Here is a 23,575-nt window from a genome sequence, read left to right on the forward strand (position 1 = left end):
CCTGATGAAGATCCACACTGCAAAATAATTATTATTTTATGATTAAATCAAAAAAGATTTCCAGTGAATTTTAAAGGAGTTTGTCTTAAAGAAATAGTTAGACATTTTGGGTCATCCAGGGCACCACCCCTTACCGGTATTTCTGTTATGTTGACCAAATACTGTTTTTCCTTTGTATATTACCAGACACACTTCTTGCCTTTTTGCCAACTTGAGAAGATGACCAACAACCACATGACTGTATACAAACTCACCCATGTACATTCCAATTGGTTAATCTTACTTTAAAAATAGAATGCAAACCAATTGCCATTAAGGTAATCCAGTCAACACATTTAATTAAATAGGGTCATCTGAAAATAGGGTCATGTGACACTTGCCACTGTACCACTGACTATTTAAGGTACAGTTACTTTAACAGCAATCAGATTTACTTAATAGTACTATGAAAATGCATTGCCTGAATAAGAGCAAGTTACTTGTATAACTATCTCTCATACTTTCTATTCTCCTTTAAGGTGAGCCATCTGTGACACTTGTCCTAATGTGTAGTTCTAGCGCCTCCAAGTGGTATAATACTGAAATTGTGTTTTTATGTTGCAGTTTATAATTACAGAGAGTATGGGGGAAAGCTATTCAAAGGAGACGTGTAGTGTCTGTCACTGGTTCAACTCATCACCGCTCTGATCTGCAATGAAGTAACCACAAAATCAGACAATGTTTGCCTCATATTTTCATGGTTATAACATGACAAACTCTAAACTATTATAGTGTTTTTGTGAAATTGAACATATTTGTATGACAAGCCACAGAATATAGACAGCGAAGCAACATACTTCACTGTCTGTGGGCAGTATTTGAGGTTCAATGTCCCCAAGACTAGTAGCTGGACAGTGCTAGAGTTTGTGAGGACACACCACTAGATTAAAAATATGTCATAGCTGCCTCTATTATTGCCGTTGTTTTTTATCAGTGGGGTCTGCATGCTTGAACTCATGCTAAACTGATTAGTATCTGACCATTCAGAGTCTAATTCATTCAACATACAGGACAAAGTGCTTTATCACCAACAAGAAATGTGTGTTTACTGTTGGAACAGCTGTGAAAGAAAGCACATTCACTCAGTTTTGAGGCACTTGCTATAATACAGTAAAATATAGGTAAACCCATCTGGCAATGTCAGTATTTGCAGTAAAGGTGTTAAAATCACTGGTCACATATTGCAGCTATTATATTACTGTAATATTTAGTAATTCAGCAATGGTGTTTTTCTCTTGACAGAAAATATAAAACTCAGTTATCCAGTCAAATTATTGAGAATAAAAATTGAACAAAAGGCACTTTTTCATTGTAGCTCTCAAATGACCTCTTAAAAACTAAAAGGAAATAAACTACTCATTGTTTTATCATTATCTGATAAGAACTCATCAGAGTTATTGATTTTGTACTAAAAGGTGAATTACTTCAATCAGTGTCCAATGAGCATTAGGATAATATTCAATCACCTAAAGCATGTTTTATCTGTAGTGGATGTAATGAGTGTCCCTTCTGGTGAGGGTCAGCTTCGCACAGCACTGACGTGTCGGTAACTGTTCTTGCATATGTTGCTGATAAAACGTATACGAACTTCGTGGTCGTAGCTGCAGCGCAGCTTCTGCTGAAACTAGAGCCAAATGAATCATTTAGATGTCCAGACTTTTGACAGAGATAGCTGTAGAAACTCCTACCAGTTACGCAGGCGTGCAGGCCCGGCACATGTGTGCGCCACTGATAACACAATCTACATGTTCAAAGTTAAATGTTTTGTCGGACGTATGTTTGTCAGAAGCAAAAGACGTGAGGCTGGGTACGCAATCTTGAGATTACCATCAGGCAAAAAGTCGGGGGGAGTCTTCAGCCTGCATACGAAAACTGACAGAAACACACAGGTCCACGCCTACAGCATTTGGACGTTTTGGTCATTTAAATGCATCTACGATGATTGACGGGTAAAAGGGCCGAGCAGCAGTTTCGTGTGAACTCACTCAGAGTTTGCAGCTGCGCCAACACTTGGACGCAATGGAAACAATGGACATCTCCTCTGATGAGCCCCTTGTGAAGAGAGGCATTGACCAAAAGTGAGTTCATTTCATTTAGCGTAATGTCACATATTCTCTGGGGGGAGCAATAGGAACAACGCTAAATTGAACTGGTATTATGCAAAACAAAAATAAGCATTTTTTTAAAACAAAGAAAAAAAATTAAAAGAAAAAATTAGTAGTTTCTCAAAATAGTATATATATATATATATATATATATATTAGCAGTCTCACCTGTCTCTGTCCTCTGTCAGGGTGGGTTGAGGCGGAGGCAGATGGGCCTCTCTTCTCCTGTCAGGGTGTCACTGATAAAAAGCAGTGTATGACACAGGAAACCCTGTTCACAAGTTAACCCAGTTGTTTGAAGAAAATACATGCTTTTTAAGAATAACCAGCTGGTAATTGGCAGGCATTTGAAAATGTTGAGGATATAGTTAAGGGAAATAATTATACAATAATATAACCACAGCACAGATTTGGAGGACAGGAAATATGGAGCAGGCCCAGAGGTAAAAATTTAAATAAAGTTACTTAATTTTCGTCATTTAAAAGCAGCCACAGGGATGGTGTCATTAATAGCTAATAGGAAATAGGTAAGATGTGAGAACACGTCACTGAACATCTTTTCTTGGTCATATATGACGGTCTGACAGATGTTTTTGTTGTGTTTGAATGCAGGGTGTTTGTCAACCGATGTCTCACACTGGAAAACATCAAATGTTATGGCTTTGACATGGACTACACACTCGCAAGTATGTACAACAGCCACCACGACACAAAGATCTGTGTGAACAATTGTCAATTATCACTGATCACTGTATGATAATGGTTTTGGTGTGTGCGGTTGTTTGTAGTATATAAGTCTCCTGAATACGAGAGCTTGGGCTTTGAGCTGATCAGAGACAGAATGGTATCCGTTGGATACCCTCACGAGCTTCTAGGCTACACATATGACCCCAGCTTCCCCACACGGTTAGTCACCAGCTTTTCTAACGCACAGTGAAAACAAAAGACACAACTCAAGCTAAAGTTTATACAGTACCTCTAGTGTTTCTAATGGAAAAGACATAAGTATGGTTAGTGGAATTATCATTGACTGAAGATTTTATTTTAAAGAAAAATAAATATGAAAATCAAATCAAGAAAAAACAATAGATTTTGGAAAATGAACTTCCCAGTAGTTTTTATATAAGAAACATTAAAACAAGCCTTATTTCTCCTGAATTCTGACTTCATATGATTGATAGTCTTGTCGACCTTTTCCCTGTATTTCTTCTCCCACCTTCAGTGGTTTAGTGATTGACACCATGTATGGGAACCTCCTAAAGGTGGATTCAAACGGGAACCTTTTAGTCTGCAGTCATGGTTTCCACTTCCTCAAAGGGTAAGGACAAACTTTACAGGAAATGCAGCTCAAAGTCATTGGCCTAATACTCTGTTGTATCATTATTTTATAACGAATGTTTCTAGCTGTAAACTCTGCAGACAAAGTGTAAATTCTCTGCACTTATATAACGATTTTCTACCTGTTGGTACTCAAAGAACTTTACACTGCTTCTTATTCACCCATTCACACTTACTGGGAGCAACTAAGTTGGGGTTCAGTGTCTTGCTCAAGGACACTTCGACATGTGACCAGGGGACCCGGGATTGAACCACCAACTGCGAGATTGGTGGACAACCGCTCTATCTTCCTGTGTGACAGTCGCCCACAAAGATAATAATGAATCAGTAATAATACCAATCCAATACTCAGCGGGAATGTTTTACCTGTCACATGTTAGGTACATTTTCTGACAAAATGTACATACCTTTAATGCAGTATTCTTACACTTTTGTATTATTGGTACAGACTGTCCTGGTGTGTCACTATAAATGAAGTGTCTATAAATACTTTGTTTAAATACATTATAAAACTATAATGTAGAGTTAAACAATGTCATACACATAGTATGCATTTGGGGTTATGGAAAGTAAATGTACTTAATTGTTTGTGTATTTCAGTGTAAAATGTTGCATCCCTACACTTATCTGACAGCTGCTCTGTTTAAATGTTGAGATTTTAATTTCAAAACAAATGAACATAAATTATATTATTTTTCAACAGGGAGGAAATCCACAACTACTACCCCAACAAATTCATTCAAAGAGACGACACTGACCGCTTTTACATCCTTAACACTCTTTTCAATTTGTCAGGTATAAAATGTAACTTTCCTATTATTTTCAGTTTTATAACATTAAAATGACTAGAAAGGGGAAAATTGACAACCATTCAAAAACCTTTTTGTTTTCTATAGTTTGTCACTTGTGGTATCTCACTAGAAACAGTCTTGTGGTAATAAATTAATTCTTTATGTCAGATTTTAAACAAAGAAGCATGAAAGTAACGTTAAAAGTGACTTGTGTGTTTATGCTGTATGCAGAGACTTATTTCTACGCCTGCCTTGTGGACTTCTTTACCAGATGCAGCAGATACACAAAGTGAGTGGACACATTTTATTAGCTTATAGGTTTGATCATTCCTCTCTGCTGCTTTTTCCTCTCAGGCCTAAAGGAAATTAACAGATGAAAAAAAAAAAAATTAATTTCTTCCAGCCTCCTGAAAGGTTACCAGCACGGTGACTTGTTCATGTCCTACAGAAGCATGTTCCAAGATGTCCGAGATGCCATGGACTTCATTCACAATACGGTGATTCATGAAAATATACAGTGACACTTTGAATGACAAATCCTGCAGATGTCTCTCAGTTATATAATAATAGTATGTGTCAAATCTGTGTGAGGTACAGGGAACCCTGAAAGAGCAAACTATCAAGAATTTGGAGAAATATGTCATTAAAGATGTGAGTAAAGCAGCAACAGTCAGCAAGATATATGTCAGCTTTTGGACAAAAATGAATAAGCAAATGTTTTCTTAAAGCCAAAACTCCCTCTACTCTTGACCCGGATTAAAGAGGTTGCCAAGGTTTTTCTTGCCACCAACAGTGAATATAACTACACAGAGGTGAGCTACTTAGCTTATATTGTATCATCCAAAAACAGCTTGAATAACAAATTATATGAAAAGTCAAAAATGAGACATTGAAAATTGCCATTTAATCTGACAATTGTTTTTTCCTTCTTCATCGAGGTCATTATGAAATATCTTCTTGAAAGCTACCCAAATGTAAGACCATTTTAATTTTGGTTGAAATTTTCTAAAACATCCATTTAAGAGATTTGTCTGAGATTATAAATCGACTTCATCTTAGAACGGAAGTCAGAAAAAGTCCTGGCGCTCCTTCTTTGACCTTATCGTTGTGGACACCAGGAAGCCGCTGTTCTTTGCAGAGGGGACCGTGCTAAGACAAGTGGACACTGTATGGAGGACTTTTCATACTGTACATGCACATTGCAATTTTGAACAACCTCAGTCTTTAATACTGTGTTTTTATTTTGGACACAGAACACAGGAAAGCTACGTATTGGGACGTACACAGGTGATCTTCAGCATGGGACGGTGTACTCTGGAGGTGAGATCAGAATATTTAATTATGTGTTTTCATGTTGCTTTTTAGAGATTTAGAGGTGGCTGACCATTGAAATGGGAGCTAGAATAAATATAATATGTTATAATATGGTAATATACTTACCCTACTAGAGTTTCGGTATGTTAGGGGTTTATTGGTATCTTCAGTTTATTTGGTTTACTTCATAGCAAATCAATGGGACTATAAATATTTAGGCCTACAGATCTAATATTATTTTTGGTACTTTATTTGGAGAAAGTAAATTAAGATTCTTGAAAAGGAAAGACATTAAATCTCTAAGGCCATAAGAATTTCCATTTTAACCACCACCTAGTACATAATTGTACTTCCTGTGTCAAACTCATATTTGGGTTTGTGTTGAGCTTGTCACTCTAACCTTGTTAACATATTTCATCTTTAATTTTGTTGTCTGTCTATAAAAAACAAAATTTAATTTAAATTATTTAACTTTTTTTAAGCAAATGTAAATTAATTTGGGGAAACTTAATAAGGTTTAATAAAAACTGGCAGTTTTAATTGTGCTTTTTGAACCCACAAAAGAAAATAATCCAAATCCAAATTTGTCTGAGTGCAAACCACATCTCTCAAGGTATTTTTTAAAGTAAGCACATTTCAAACCTCCGTAGGCAGAAGCATTTAATGTGGTATGTGTGCATATGATACAGGTGTATTTTTACAGTGTTGGGATTCAAATTCTCCACTGTGCTCTCTCTCTTTCTCATTGTATGTTTTCTGACTGCAGGCTCCTCAGACATTGTCTGCGATCTGCTGGGTGTCAAAGGTAAGGATATCCTCTACGTTGGAGACCACATCTTTGGCGACATCCTCAAATCCAAGAAACGTCAGGGCTGGAAGACTTTTCTGGTTGTACCAGAGCTTACCAAGGAGCTTCAAGTGTGGGAAGAGAAGAAAGGTAAGAAGTCAGCCGTGTCATTATTTTTACACATTTCTCATTATTGAGTTGGTTCCTAAGATTTGATGACTTTCCTGGTTTTGGCAGATTTGTTTGAGGAGATGAAACGTCTTGACAGCTTTTTAGCTGAACTTTACAAGTGAGTTTGTGTCACTCTGTTTGTTTTCAGACTTAATTGACATTTACAATTGACTAGTATTTATAAGCCCAGAGTTCATAGTTAAAATATGATTTTAACTTTATTTAACTTTATTCTTTTCTTTTACAACAATATTGTACCCTCAGTTAATTAGTAAAAGAGATTTATGTCCGAATTCTTTAAGAAATTTATATTTTCTAACCTAGTCTTTATTGTAGTATTTGATATAAACGGTGTGTTTCATATGTACCACATTTTATATTCACAATATGTGACTACTGCAATAATGTTTGATTAAATGTTTAAAAAAGTGTGTGTGTATTTTCTTTATGTACTATAATGCTGTTACATAAACCTTTGTATCAGCTGTTAATTGTCTTCTGTGTTTGTTGTTTGAAGGCACCTGGACAGTGCCAGTCAGAACTGTCCTGACGTCAGTGCCATTCAGACCCGTATAAAGGTGAGCAACAATCAAATCAAAATTATGCTCATCACTTGGAGATATGAGACATTTTACACAGGAAATATTTAATCCAAAGATAAATGTCAAATCTACCACCATTAAAATACTTTGCGAATGTAAAGTTGCAGAAGAAGCCAAAAACAGGCTTAATGCCATGATGCTGGGCAGTTACACTCTGTCCGTGCTTGTTTGTGTTTGCAGGTGCTGACCTACAGGATGGACATGTCCTACGGCCAGATGGGAAGCCTCCTGCGCAGCGGGTCCAGACAGACACTGTTTGCCAGCCAGCTGGTGCGTTACGCGGACCTTTATTCCTCCACCTGCATCAACTTGCTGCACTACCCCTTCAGTTACCTCTTCATGGCTCCTCCAGTCCTGGTCAGCCCTCGTCCTCTCCCACACAGAACAGAAATATGCTAAATAAGTCTCGGTATTTTCATAGTTAGCAATGGTGGTCTTTCTTCATCTCCTTCTTGCAGATGCCTCACGAGTCAGTGTCTGACTTTGATTCACCAGATCTCACCAACCATACCATAATAAACAGATACTAAGGTTCTTATCATTTTGATGCATTTTACTTCAACTTTCAGAAGTCCCTTTTTAATATTTTCCGTTCTTCTTGTTCTAGACTTGTTCAGAAGAAGAGCATATGAAGTGCGACAGAAATCCTCGATTGTGCTTCTGCTTGTCATGGACAGTTCTAACCGATGAAGGTTACACTTTGCAGAAGAGTTTGTAGCAGCCACCTCTTTACCAAAAACGTATTGCTCCACCTGCTGGATATAAATTGCTATGCCATGTAACGTTTACAGATATTCCTACAGAAGAAGAATGATAAGAGTTTAATGTTTAAAGCACAAACATACTCAGGGTTATTGTATTGTGAGTGCAAATTTGTCTTAACTTGCATTTTATTTAAAATATAGCAGTGCATAGGCACTTTTAATCTCAGGTTTGTGTAATGGTTTTTATGAACTAACTTTATTTATTTGTTGTACTTCTAATATATTAATGCAACTATTATTATTATTATGTTTTATTGCTTTCATAAAGGTCCTCAGCTAATATGAGAGGACACACTCACATGCTCATTCTACATTGTGTAAGTGGCTTTTTGGATATTTGCATACAATTTTTGTTGGGACTTTTTATTTTCTAGAAAATAGTTCTAAAGAAATTATACACATTGAGTTCTGTGATTATACATGCAGTGGTACATTTTAAATGTAGTTTTCAATGCGGCAGTACAATGTGAGCAGCACAAACAACCCACTGACCTCTGTTTTCCTGTTAAAGAAGATGTCTCAGAGACAAATACTGTAAAAAAAAATACAAATAAAAAGAACTAAAAACACAAGAAGTTACTAAAAGCAAGTTAGTTTTTTTTTTTTTACTTTTTTCTGATAAACATTGTCCAATTGATGGCAGTAAATCTTCTCTGCAACACACCTTGGTTGCGATCCTTCTGTGTGAACTGACCAAATGAATCTTTGTTTTTTGGTCTTTGCAAATTAGTTCAGACTTTTATGTGATACATTTTTTTCTCAACGTTTCCACAAGCATTAATCAATGTTATAAAACCTGCAGTGACGCTAAGCTCGTGCTTTCATATGAAATAAAACAATTCACATTTTGCATGTTATAAGAGCATCAAAAAATTAACCAAAGTTTAGAAATTATAAAATTGGGATTCTTGTGTCCCCTAATATGCAGTGACACACACGTTGTCATACATCTCTTGTGCTCTCAGACAGTCCTGCTCCCATTAGAGCTGAACCTTTATCAAGAGGGAAAGGCAAGGAATTTGTTGTCTCTCGCTTTCTTACACACAAACACACACCCACACACTCCTCCTTGCTGTATATTAGATGTAACTGTGCCTATGTTTTTTTCTCTCTTAAGAAATGACCACACAGCATGTTTCCGGGCTGAAATGTGCAGAGTATCACAGTTTTCCTGCTGCGCTTCTTGCTTATGAGCATCACGCACGTTTCACCCTGCAGAAAAACTTTATCTGTCCACTTCATTGCAATTGTTCACTGCTCGTATGGTGTTTGTCTCATCTCTGATATTGATATTGGTGTGGAAGTGATGCTGATGAAGCCTTCCCTTCAGCTAAAACAAAAACACACACAGCTGCAGGTGTGAGGTAACTTTGAAATGGAGATGCTTGCTGTTGCATTGTGTCGTTAATTGTGTCCACATTAAGATACTGCCACTGCCTTGCACACAGACACAAACACACACACACACACACACACACACACGTTAGATGATTTCATTTCCTGCATCAGAGTTATTTTGGTTTATTTGGATTTCCCTTGTCATTGTCTGCTTTTCACCTGGATTTATTGTTGTTTCTTTTTTTTGCCTTTTATTCAGTCAGTTGTGATGTATTTTCTCACCTACATAAATCCCCTTTGTGTCACTTCCAAAGCTACAAGTGTATGTTTTTCTCTGACATTGACATTTAATGAAACATGAAAAGCTGCTTGTTTTGAATTTGATGCATTGTTCCTCATGTAAACTTTCATTTAATCTTTTGTTTTAACTGGTTGTTCTCTGAGTGATTATACAAAATGCATCTGAATGTAGTCAGAGTTTTGATTCTGCACTACAGCTCCTCTCCTTTGGATGGCATTAAACTGCCACTTTGCTGCAGACAGAAGGATGAGCCTGACACCATACTCACTGCTGCCTATATATAATAAGATAGTTAGACAATAGTAACAATACTTGGTGACATAAAGGATTTATAGGAGACTAAAAACCTGAGGGAAGCTATATTATAATTGGTAATATTTTGCCTGCAAAAAAGTGTAGCTTTGCTTTACTGTGTTGTATTTAAAAAATCTTCAACCTTACTTAAAATAATACAGATGGTCAAGATTACATTTTTGTCTTTCTGTCTTTCCTTCCAATGGGAGCTAAACATTTTATTTTACAGAGGTAAAATTAACCCTAAGCATACATGCCCTGAAACACACCCAGACACACACCATTTTTAGTCGATGTCACCCCCTTCTTCCCCACTAAACAAAAAAACACCATGTCGCATCACTGTGGCATAAGAGCTGTTTTCTCACATAGAGCAAAGCTGCACAGCAGAGGTGTGAAAAGTATCAGTTTCTCTGTACTCCTGTTTGTAGTTTCACCCACATGTCACTCTACAGAAATATCTGTTTTGCCTAAAATAATACCCGATCACATATTCAATCACAAGTTCAACATGGATGAATGAAAGGGGAGGTTGGCCATTTGCTCTGGGTTTGGAAATGTGCATGAAGATCATTTTTGATTTTAAGTGCAAATATTAAAAAAAGGAATTGACAGTGTGTATTTGGAGAAACTGGGTGATCCACTTGAAAAATCATCAAAATGACATTATTGCTGAAATGACTCTTCCAGCGGCCTTCCTTACTAAGTTTTGGTCCTCATGATTTGTATTGTATAGCTTAGTTATTCACAGAGCAAAATGTTGCTCTAAGCTGAAATTTCTTTATTTTCACAGAAGACACCAAATATTAGACTTCAACATTTTCAGCTTTTTTAAAACAAAAATTTGTTTTGTGATTCTACTTTCTGAAAATTGTACCTTTTGCTCACTATATGAGAGTACTACAAGTTCTATTTCTTTTTCCAATGGATGAAATATTTACCCCTAATACACCATGGTTTTTTATGACTTCAAACAGACGCATACGTATTCAACACATTTCTCTACACATTTTCCCTAAAATCAATAGTTGAAAACTTTTTTTAATCATTACACAAAATGTGGGTTGAAAATCTTGTACATTTAGACATCATAGATTAGAAGTTGGTTATGAGTCTAAGTTACATCAGTTTGAATGAAAACTTGTCTGCAAAAACAAAGTCTTCATTTATTTAACCCCCTTTTCATGTTTAATATGAAACAAGGTTTATACGGATTTTTATGATGTAAAAACTTGTGATTATAAGTCTTTGCTATGCCGGATCACTGGACATTTATGGTGTCAAACGGGCTAACAGACAATTATTTTTATGTCGATAATCTCTCCTATAATTTTTTTAAACATAAAATTTTGATGTTTGTTTTTCTTTCAAGAAAATAACTGAAGAACAACTAAATTAATTTATTTAATCATTTTTATTCAGAAAAGTGACAATGAACAATAACATTAGTTCTTTGGATCAAAAACATTTCATAAACCACTTAAAATAATTATAAACAAATATGTATTTACACCTATTATACTTTGATGTAAAATCTTTAAATCACAACTTTTACTTTCTTTCCAACATTTTTTTCCAACAATTTCTCTTAAAGTGATTTTATTCATGTTTGTTCAACTTTCATTGGCAACATTCTAATGAAACAGCAGGCCCTAAAAGACATCACATAAAAGGAAAAACACTTTTTGTTTTTTAAAAAGCTGTTTGAATATGTTGTGTTTTATGCATTTAATGAAACACACATGTCAATATCTCATTTTTTAGTTGAATCTGCACTTTGGCTTCTCTATTTTACATTTAAATCTGCTCAAAAAGCACCGCTGACATGTTGTGTTTCATTGCAAGATACTTGCTGCTCTTTGCAGTCAGATAGCTGCAGAAGCACCACCGTCCCCCATTCCACACATTCCAGGATTTCCCAGCAAGCATTGCAAGCAAGCCTAAACAAGTCACGTTCTTTACCCAGGGAGAATTTCACACAGTCAAGTGACCGAGGCTTTCCCTTCAATGTGCAGCCACGTTAATATTCTTGTCTTCAAAAATTCAAGACTATTTTCACATCACAACCCTTTAAAAAGTGGACTTAACACCAACTGACAACAATCATGCTTTCACCTGAAACACTGCACTATGCTGCAATGAGGTAGTTGTGCCAACAAAATACAGATATTATTCTGTTTTTAATAATTACTTGTGTCCATCTGTCGTAGCTGGTGACAGGAACTGGACTATTGTGGTTAATCCTTTCCTTTTTAACAGTCATCAAAACAAACAAGCCTCTTCACTGTCTTAGTTAAGGGTTCAGACATGAGGCACACACAGAAGCAGCGACACCTAATCTCAATGCAGAAAGAAAGAACAAGAGAAAGAAAGAAAGACAGAAACTTGAGGGAGAGAGAGGGCCTTGCTCCCTACATTCCTACCAAATGTCCCCTCCCCCCATCGACCTGCTACCACTGAGGATGCTCAAAAACACACACACACCACTACCATCACACCACCTTTAAAAAAATCCACACTGATACACACAGTCACTGTGTTTGATATAATGACTGAACAACACACAGTTGAAAATGAAATGGCAGACTTCACTGAAAAAACAAGAACTCATTTCCCATAAATCCTGTTCAAACAAAGAAGATGTTCAGGTATTAACATCGGCCAGGATGGTATTTTTATTTTGACTATTGTTGCTGCTACTTAAGTTTGTCTTCGCCAACTGATTTCTTCCTGTCTATTCAGTTTTTTGTTGACTTTACATAATTAACCCCGTTCTTCATGAGCTGTGGTGTAAAATAGAATTTGGATAAATGATCAATGACCCATCACATGAGATGAAGAAAAAATATTATAGCTGTGGAAAAAGTATTATGTGTGTATATGTTAGATTTCTTTCTTCAGTGAGTTCACCAGCTTGACTTTACTTACTTTAGATTTAGGTCACAAATACTTATGCTCACACGTGTGTAAATGCAATTCTGTTCTGAGGGCTTTTGCTCTGTGCCACCACCTGCAATCACTCATCAGTCCCACTTCTGCTCAAACTCATTTGAAACAAAGCCTTTAGCATCTGTTTAGTGTGAGCTGAGGCCAAATGCTATGACAATACTATTGCACTGCTAGAATGGATGTTACAGTAGTGCAACATTGTCAAAGCAGCTGACCTCAGCATGTGTCAGCACGTGGACGTGGGGACAGCTATTCTTCACTGCCAAACTCAAATTACATTTAAAGACGCAGCAATGCTGTTTGTCTGGATGGACATTAAAAAAGGAATCAGAAGCTAGTGAAATGTTAAAATGCAGGCATTTTAATTATAAGCTGATTTCTTTGGTGTGATGGTGATAACAGTTGTTAAATGTGGTTTACATTGTTTATTTCTGATGATTCAATGGCATCATTACATCTACAAAATAAAAGACACTAAGAAAAGGAAGGTCAGTTGTTTTTTATATTGTGATGCTCATAAATGCAGACATTATTAACTGATGTATTTCTTCAAAGACACATGCACAACCAAGATTACATTTAGGTTAAGGGTTAAGGCAGTAAAGAGAGGTGTGGGTCTGTTTCATCAGCCAATGCCCTTTTAATATTGCACTGCTCATCTCAATGTCCAGTAGTGCAACAGAAAAAGGGCAATGGACAACAACATGGACACCATCAGCCTCCACTGCACATACTGACCCAACTGCCAAACTATTCTTTTATCCAAAGGAAGGAAAAAAAAAACATTATGTCACTTATAAATATAGTATAAACTTGTGTACTTTTAAAATAATAATTAAAATGCAGAAAAGTTCTTTTCAAAACTACTGATGGATCAAAAAAAAAAAAAATCAAACCCAGAAAAAGTCAAAAGTTTGGATAAAATCAGCCCAGAACCAGGACATAGTTTAACTCTAAATATTATAGTCTCTGAGGGAAAAAAAGTTAAGATATTACAATGTAACTCTTAAATGGTGGCGTTAAATGAACTTCCTAAATTAAACAGCATTGGTTACTCTCACCCTGGGAGAAGGGGAATTTCCCAGCATGTGGGCCCATACTATTCTCTCTTGTGAATGACATGCATTCTAATTTTGGGGGGGAGAAACGGGAGGTTGGAGACGGGAGGGGAGGGAGGGCACACTCCCAAAGCTTTCAAAGAGCTACAGGCTGCCACCCTCCATACCTAAACTATCAAATCCTTTTTTTGTTTGTTTTTTTTTTTGTTTTTGTTTTTATCACTTCCCTCTGCGTTTTATCTTTACTGCGTTTACAAATATCGCTGAAAATAACCAGAATCTGGCGAAATAAATGAGGTGACTCCTTCAGCAAAACGAGAAAAATAAACTTTATAAAGTTGCTTTGCTCCATTGCATTGGACCAAACCACAAACTGTATCAGTTCATTCAATCAAAGCAAAGCAGGCCCTGCAACTTTGCACAAATAGTGGGTTGTTACACAACATACAGAATCTATACCATTACAGGCAAAAGGGCGCTGGAAGTCTCTGGAACACCGTGTACCTTTCTCATGCCCGATCCGTCTGATTGTCCCTGTAAAACACATCCAGGTGCTCTTATTTGTTTGTTTTACGTTTACCTGTTCTCGGAAGCTTTTCTCCGCCATGCATTTGTGTGAGCGGCCTATAAGCCTCCAGGAGCACTGGATCTGCTCTGCAAGCCGTCCCTGCCAGCTCACAAGCCCTCAGTACAATACTGACGACTTGTTAGATTGCACAACAGTCTATAGGCTGCACACACACGCCAACAGCGTGAAAATACCACCCCTCGGAGACACATTACACTGCGATAACAGCCCACTAAGGTGCAGGACGCGTTTATTTGTCCACAAGGCGTTAAATCGTGTCCTGATCAAGTTTTGAAGCGAGCTTCCAGATGCGCAGCGCACGGGATTTGACTGAACTCTGACTGCTTTTTTCCTCCCTCAAGTTGCACGAATAAACACTGACTCTTCCCATTTCGACCTTTGCAACTTCCAAGTTTCCAATGAGCTCCTGACAATTTACGCAAAGATAAATAAATAAATAAATAAACAAATCGGCTACAACTCAGAGTGGACAACCCTCCCCCCTCCTCCTCTCTCTCCACAACCACCTCCTCCTTTAAAATCATGAATAGTATCTAGCCAAGGGAGGGACGATCCGTTATAGGGAAAAAGAGAAGGAAAAAAGTTGTCCATAAAACAAAGAAAAGCAACCCTCTCCACAAACCACACTTGACGGTCCGCTGCTTTGGGGATTCACGCCGTCATCCCCAGCCGGCTGGGAGCGAAGAGATATCAAATCTGCGGAGCTTGTAGAGTCAGAAAAATCGCAAGACTTCCATGCACAAGCACACGGCCTCGCAGATCCGGACTCCATCTTTGCCTACTTGACATTCAGAGCCTGCCGGAGAAAATTCCTCGTTTGCATGCCTCCCGCTGATTGGCCTCTTCTTGCGCTAGTCTTTGCTATATGATGAGCCATTGGTTTGGTTTCGGCGTGTTCAACATTTCCAGCTGGCACGGGATTGGCTGCGCGCGGGGAAGCGTCACACCGCACAACGAATACCTGATCTCGTCTGTCCCATTCACAAATTTCTCATCATAATCCACTCACTGTATCTCCAAACTTGACCGCTAATTATTTTATGTACTTTTTGATGCAGAGGCATTATGCGCTGTTCCAATGGGATTATTATTAGCGTCTAATTGGCCTGTGTAGTGACCCTAATGCCGTTCATTTGCTCAAGCATGGAGTAATCCGGGTTTGTCTGCTCACACACGCAGCGGGAAACTGGCCTGCAATACTGATCGATTTAAAATAATCAATTTTTTAGATATATATACGCATGTAGACATAGATTATGCTTTTCATTCGATGCAATTTGTTTATGATGTTTTACTATGACGCAACTACTAAAATATCAAATAAACACTTAGAATTAAAGGCCATATCAAAGTTGCACATGGTTCAGGGTGTGAGTGGGAAAATGCAGGATGGACATACAGTTTGTGAGGGATCAGTGGTTGGATCAGACTCACACGGTGCTGGAGGCGGACCCAATGGGCGCCTCGGCCCCTTGCGAAGCTTTGATTGACGCACAGAGAAGAGTAGCCGGCTGTGAAATTTGGCATTCCTGGCCAGAGGAGCTGAAATAATGGCATTATCCAGTGGGAGAGGGCCCACTTTTTACTCCCCACACACCCAGCCGACTCCAGCCCACTCAGAAGGGATCTGATTGTGCAGCCAGTCGGCAAAAATGTTTTAAGTAAGGCGGAGCATGATGGATCCGGTGAAGGTCTGGAGGAGTGACTCTGCTCAAACTGGACTGAAAGTGTCCTGTCAAAGTTTAGGACACTACAGTAAAGGTCACCTCTGAAAATCAACATAAGATATTTTCTTATTCACCTGATCTTCTGGCTTCATAACCGATGCGGAAACTGTATTTGCACATTTTTTCTAAACCACAATCTAACAAAAACATACAAAAAGGAAATTTATCATCAAAGTTATGAAGCTATTAAATGGACCTGAAATACACATCATGAGCCTTCCCAGAAACAGATCATTATTATGTCTTCATACAGTGTCAGAAGGATGTGTTCACACTAGAAATAAGTTAGTTCATATTATTAAAAAATAATCTCTCTCTCTCTCTCTCTCTCTCTCTCTCTCTATATATATATATATATATATATATATATATATATATATATATATATATATATATATATATATTGCACATTGCATTAGGTTCTTTTCTAAAAAGCAACAATTTAAAAAAGAATTTCAATAGCTAAAATGATTTCGTTTTGATTGATTAAAATGTGAAATTTTTTAATAGAGGATAGATTCATTCTACTTCAACATCATACCTAATCCTTCCAGAAACCTTCAAAATGTTTTAAACAGCATAAAAAAATGTTTCAAAAACTACAGAACATAAATACTTAAGTTGGTTTTCCCTTCACCAACATTTATTTGTTAAAAGTATTCCAACGTGAAATGGACACTTCAGGCAATGTAATTAATAAATGACTGATTTGTTGTAATGATTTGTTGGTTTTGTGGCTTTAAAACAGAACAAAGTCAATTAAACTGCGTTCACACATGTTTGTCTATCAAAAAGAAGTTCCAGATGCAAAGAAACATTTTCCCCCATTTTTGTGTTATTTGAATTAAATTACGTGTTCTAAAATAAAACACCACCTAATCATAGGAGATTTAAAACTTCATTGATTGATTAGACATATTTTCATTCATCTCATTTATGTCTGTAAATCAGATTCCATTGCTGATATTATCCAGTGGTTTACACGTATTTAAGGTTTTGTTAAACCTTGGTGTTCGGGATGTGTATATTTCAAATATTAATTTTTCATTCCTTAAATTTAAAAACTCTCCCTGCCACTGAATAACAACAAATTAACCAAAAGAAAAACATTAAGAAGGATTTCTGATTTATTTTTAAATCTAATGGTTCTCATTCAAACCTGAAATGGAAAAACATGAACACAATTTCATATTATTACTTCAAATGTGTTCTTTTTATTTAAACATCTCATTGGGCTTTTTATTGTAGAATTTCCCAAATTAAAACATAAAATACAACTGGAAGATTTAAAGAATTTAATGATAAATTTATTGAGTAATTTCAAAGCGGTGGCAATAAAAGCATTTTACCATTGTGGAAGAAAAAAACTTCTTCTGAAAACAGGCCTAAAATCTGAATATAATTAACATATGTATGAATAAAATGTCTGTGAAATAACTGCTCTCTTACACACTATACATATGTTTGTTCCTTTCGCACGAAGAACAAACATGATCCCTCCAAATGCACATTTTAACAGAGCCATTTCTTTAAAATTGCACAAAGAGATTTAAAAATTATATTTTCTTTCATTTTCTTTCAATGTATCTTACTTATCCACGTATCTTGTTTTATTTTTTAAAAGCTCTTTGAAATAGATTTTTTTTTTAAACAGAGACACCAGACACTCAAAGGTACTTAACTAGGACGATAAAAGGTATAGAGATGTGGGGAACGTATTTGGAATAGAAGCAGGTATGCAGGGAAAGAAAAAAGTTTTATGTTTTGGATAAGGTTTCTTTCTCTCTACACTAAGCCTGAGAGGAAAGTGCCACACAAACGACCACTCCCTGCTCAACGGCCTGACTTAAAACTGCTGCCTGTGTGAGGTGTCATGGGGGCTGAGAAAAACCTTTTAAACATGGGAGTTATTGTTCTCTCCTTTTTTCCCAACCTCCCATCCTCCGAAAATGTACCTCCTTTCTTCCTCTGCCCTTTAACCTCTCCCAACCCCCATCCCTCCATCTCACGTCTCTCTCCACATTTCCCCCCTCCTCTCATGGGTTGAAGACCAAACAGCCGTGATGGATCGTCATTGATAATTTCCCACCAAAAAAAAAAAAATGTTAATGGAGAAGTGTTTGGTGGGTGGGAAGCGGGCTTTCGGCTTCATGTTTTTCATGAAGTGGTAGTCATAGTAGTAGTAGTAGGAGACCCCACCTTGGGCACCCTGTCTCTACCAAAGAGGGTTCCCCTCCCCCCCTCCCCACCTCTCCTCCCCCCTCTACCTCCCTCTTGAAACAGACTCTATGGACTGCATGCATGACATTCCAGCTGTGTGGGTGGCACAGTCTTTTACAGCGTCTCCAAGAGTACAGAGGGCTCCTAAAGCTCAACAGCAGAGGAACCTCAATCCATGATCTACCTTTAGATCTACCTCTCCACTCAGGAGCTCCGCTGTGCTCTCTATCACCGTTACGTGAAGACCCAGTAGTTCACAGGGCAGGATGTGTGAAACAACACACTTCTTCCTTTGATCTTCCTTCACCCTACTGCTCTGTTTGGAGACCATAGTCCTTCTTTACAATCAAACATGAATAGGGATGTTTTATCACTGTGATGCATGTCATCAGTGAAGTACTAAGCTGTACCTATAATTAAGTAATTTAGCTTGCAAGTCAAAATCCTGTAAGTCCTGGATGTTTTCAAAACTCAAGATTCAAAGAACTTTATTGATTCCATTAGTAAACTGTGTAAATTTTACTTATTTTATAAAAAATTTTCTTAGTCAGAGACCTTTTATTCTTCAATATTATATCAGTGGGGTTTTTATTTTTGGTTGAGGTGATTTTAACGGCTATGTATTATATAGTTTACTTACATCTATAAAAATGCATCATGTTATCTTTGTTGATCACATACTGTATTTTGCATCTTAAAATAAATACAATATGTTGTGGAGCAAAACTATCAATTGTAAAGTAGTAATTGTAATGGTTTTTGAGAAGAAATTGCATCAAATGAACATCTGCAAACAAAGTGGAATTCTTTTTTAAGTGTTCTTGAGTACAAGACTTCAGAAAATTCTTCTTTTATTGAGAAATGCTTACAATGAATATTTTAAATTAATAAAATGTTTAAGAATTCTGCTACAGAAAATGATAAGTTGCATCTTTATTTTTTCAGAAACGTCATTTCTAAAAATGCAATAGATTTTCATCGCTGCAAAACTTTAGCCAAATATTTATCTCTTTGAACAGTTCACATGAGCTCTATGATCACTACATAGCTTTTGTCTCTAAATTATTTCCTGGCAAAAAACAAAATAACATCTAATTGTCTATGTGTAGCCCATTAGACATAATTTATGAAATTTATATGAAAGTAATACTTTATGGTCAATAATGTGTTTTGGTCACTTTCATCAAAAGCCCATCGACATTTTTTGGTTTCAACTTCAGTATACTTCTACAGTATATTTCTACAAAAAAAGAAAAAAGTGGCCAAATTTAAAATAATTCTCATGAGCTTATTATTATTATTATCATTATGGCACATTTATCTGTGGGATCTTACACAAGATTTGCTCTGCAAATGTTTAAGTTTTGACCTTTCTTGTTTGAATTGCGTGTTTGTGTAATAGTTAAATTTTTACACAGCCTAACAGAAACATTTCTGAAAACACTATCCACTTATTTCACACTCATTTGCATGTGTCTTGTACTTCATGTGTAACATTATTGTTACCATACTGAGTTCTAGGAACTCCACTTCCACAAACCTACAAACTTCTATGCTACAACATCCTCCATTAAATCAATTAGTCATGATCCCACAGGATTATTAGAGAAGTTTATTGAAGCTCCACATCTGCTGCTGGCAGACATTGATTTTTAACCACCTACGATAAACAACAAACCTCATCTATAACTCACAGCCGCCCAATAGGTGAACATAGAGCTTGTTTTTCACCCTTCCACCGGGTGAGTGCATGAGCAGAGTCCAAAGAATGAAAAAACTCAACCCCATTAACTGAACTTCAGAGGAATTCCTCACTTTACATACGGAATGCACTTTAGGTCAAAGGGCAAAGGGCCAGAGGGGAATCCACTCGCACCCAGTGAGGCAGGCAGGCCTTATTTAAACAAGCCAGGAATTCCTCGTTGGAAGAGAGACGAAGAAGAAGGGGAAGGAACCTCTCCGCCATTAACATGAGCAGGGGCCACCACCAATAAATACCATCACTTTTTTAAATTACCTGCGCTGGCTCACTTCATGTGCTACTGACTGAAATGTATTATGAGCTTTTCCCAGTCATATATTCCCCAGTTAGACTGAAAATGTGTTGCTGTAAAAAGAGGTTACATCACTGAACAAGTTTTGCAGTGAAACTTAATGCTTTTTTATGATGCTTTAAAGTTAGAAAAATCTTTCATTTCTGACTGTATCATACATATTTGTATGCAACATATTTGGTTTATCTGAACTGAAATAGTCAAACCTGGGATTCAATGTTTTTTGATATCTGCAGAAATCTGTGACAGGGAATATTCTTGATCTATCTATCTATCTATCTATCTATCTATCTATCTATCTATCTATCTATCTATCTATCTATCTATCTATCTATCTATCTATCTATCTATCTATCTATCTATCTATCTATCTATCTATCTATCTATCTATCTATCTATCTATCTATCTATCTATCTATCTATCTATCTATCTATCTATCTATCTATCGTTTTTTCCTTTGTGGTTGTTTTTTCTTTTAGGCATTTAATATTTGAAATTCGTAATGTAAATGCATGGCCTCACCTGGCAATAAACCTTTTTTAACCTTCTAAATAAAAACATGCATGACTCCTTCTGCAGTCATTCCGTAATTGCTGCCCTATCACCTGCCTATCTGTAATTATGGGATCAACAGGAGAGAATCCTCCAAATGTTTCTAAAGACAAAACCCTGCATTCCAGGCTTCAGATAACCTTTCTGTTTTTAGTACCTTGCCAAAATTTCTAACAAATGACATGCTACAATCCCCATGGCCGTGGTGGAATTCTGTCCACTTCAGGGCTTCAAAAGCTGCTCCGGACTTCATGACCAGTCTGGCCAATAGGTGAAAAGGGGTGGCCCATGCCTGCCTTGACCTCACTGACCTTCCCAACTGCCACCACCCACCCGTCAACTCCCATCCACCCAGTGTCCTGCTCCTCATCTTCCATCTATCCACTTCATCCATCCAGCAAGTGAATATTTTATGTATTAAACCAATGATTGTGCTTCATCTAAACTTCACAATTATTCAAATTCAATCATCAAATTAAAGGGAATCACACAGAGTTAAACCTGAGGGAGAAGAACTCACCATTTCTGGATGTTCCCCTCTGCACCAGCTTCTCTATATACTCTTGACTCAGCGTCTATTCTCTGTCATTGAGGCGGCAGTCATTTTTTCATGGAGGCTCATCAGATCACTCCTTGGTGCCCTGCTGGAACCAATTACCTCCTTTTGATAAGAACATGTCTTTTATTTCTAATCATGCAGTGATTTTTCAGCGTTCTATTTCTGTCACCTCCCACATCTCACAGAAAGCTCAGTTTGTACCTGTATGAGCTATATGTTGTTGTGGTTTGTTTGTATTATTACAGTAATACATTTTAAGGTTGGAAAATTATCTTATTAGATTGGTTGAAACCATGCACAATGTGAACCCATATTAAGCATGATATTATGAATACAAAAACTACATCAGGCCTCACATGGGTCGCTTCAGTATTTTCAGATTTTTGTACTGTGTTGCCATCTGCTGGAGAATGGTGAGGACACATTCATTAAAATTACCAGTTCATAGGCGGCTGTAGGTCAGTTTGCAAGTCAGTCGTCCACGGACCACAGGGTCAGTGGTTAATATTCAATCCCCGGTCCCGGTTATATGTTAAAGGTGTCTCTGGGCAAGACACTGAACCCCCAACAGCCCATTCCCATCCCCAGCTGTGCAGTGCGTCAGGGCATCTGGTGTAAAAACTGTGCCAAATCAACATGTGGACAATGTTGATCGCTGTGGCAACCCTGAACTCATGGGATAAGCCAAAAGGACAAAAAAAAAGTGATGCCTTCAAATCTAAATTAGGTCAAATTCATGACCATTTGACTGGTCAACCAGTCATTTGACTGGTCAACCAGTCAAATGACAAATGTCAACCTGGGTCACACCATACTTGATGCACAAATCTAATTTTGTACATGTTTGGGCACATTTTTTTTTTCATTGTTTTTAATAAACTGCTACAGAGCCAGAAAATGTCTCTTTCACATTTAAAACTGATAAATTGAGATAAATTAATATATACAGTTGCAACAAAAAGTAGATATGAATAGTGATCTGATCTTCACCAAAGTCACAAATATCAACAAGCACAATATTTCTAAGCTCATAAACGAAAACCAGTAATGATCTTTAGGGTTATATTTGCATCCCTCTACATGCAATTACAGTGCAAAGTGATCCAAACTTTAACCCTCACAGGATAGGCCGAAAGGACAAAAAAAAATTAAGTAAATGCTTCTTGCCTACCTCTTTACTAATGAGAGTTCAAGGAGTCACACTGGCTCAGACATCAGGACAACCCGATGAAAAGTGGGCTACTGGAACAAAAACAAGAGATTCATGGACAACACCTAAAATATTGGAATGCTACTCCAATGCCATTCATTCAGAGGATGTTGGACCTATGGATACTTCAAAACCCAACATCTAGACTAACATCAAAACAACTAGTAGCACATTATTCTAATTTCTGAAGGAAGCATCTGCTATCACAACTAGAGATTGATGGGGTAAAACACAGACGGCAAAGGTGAGCCAGGAAGATAGGTCAGGGGGGAAACATCATCATTAGATATCCTTAATTAAGTTCCAAGCTTCAATAACAAGCCCAGACAAGCTTATTCCAAGGGCTAAGATGGACACCTGGAACCTCTATGACTGTTTAGAATAATGAAGTGCCTTCTGAAAGTTTACTAGATGATGTGAATGCAGCACTGCAAACAATTCTTACTACGACCATCACTGAGACCAACAAGCTGATATATGATGAGACATGATAATCGTAAGCATCCTTGATTCTTGGCTAAGGATAAGTATCCTCCATGGAGAAGAAGGTTGGAGGCCAGTTATATATTATACAGTCATGTGCATAATTTAGTACCCCCTCTTATAATTCAGTTTATGGGGGATAAAAACATAATAAAAATCAGGTCTATGGTCTAAGTATTAGGGGAAAAACAACCTCAGCTGAAAAGTAACATAACTTTTTACTCAAGGCTATCATTTTTTTAACAAAAATGAAGCCAAACAGAAAAAAAAAAGTGGGCAATACGTACCACTCACTGCTTTCATAAGATTTAAGACGGGAAGTTTTGGCA

The 23,575-nt window shown here is 37.1% G+C and overlaps 1 protein-coding gene across 2 annotated transcripts; it reads left to right on the forward strand.

Moving 5' to 3' along the window:
- Nucleotides 1–1,828: 1,828 nt before the first annotated feature.
- Nucleotides 1,829–9,677, forward strand: nt5c2l1 (5'-nucleotidase, cytosolic II, like 1). Of its 2 annotated transcripts, XM_067484684.1 has the most exons (18): nt 1,829–2,117; nt 2,757–2,830; nt 2,933–3,050; nt 3,367–3,462; nt 4,186–4,277; nt 4,505–4,562; nt 4,677–4,770; nt 4,871–4,924; nt 5,002–5,085; nt 5,212–5,247; nt 5,333–5,440; nt 5,527–5,593; nt 6,354–6,524; nt 6,612–6,663; nt 7,063–7,123; nt 7,328–7,504; nt 7,606–7,678; nt 7,755–9,677. In XM_067484684.1, the coding sequence occupies exons 1-17, from the start codon at nt 2,059–2,061 to the stop codon at nt 7,675–7,677; spliced, it is 1,473 nt and encodes a 490-aa protein (XP_067340785.1). In that variant the 5' UTR covers nt 1,829–2,058; the 3' UTR covers nt 7,678; nt 7,755–9,677. The 2 variants fall into 2 exon arrangements, with proteins under 2 accessions (XP_067340785.1, XP_067340786.1); XM_067484685.1 differs by lacking the exons at nt 4,871–4,924; nt 5,002–5,085; nt 5,212–5,247; nt 5,333–5,440 and having other exon boundaries at nt 1,831–2,117.
- Nucleotides 9,678–23,575: the final 13,898 nt, after the last annotated feature.

Source organism: Channa argus, chromosome 18 (assembly GCF_033026475.1).
Source record: "Channa argus isolate prfri chromosome 18, Channa argus male v1.0, whole genome shotgun sequence".
Classification (NCBI taxonomy): domain Eukaryota; kingdom Metazoa; phylum Chordata; class Actinopteri; order Anabantiformes; family Channidae; genus Channa; species Channa argus.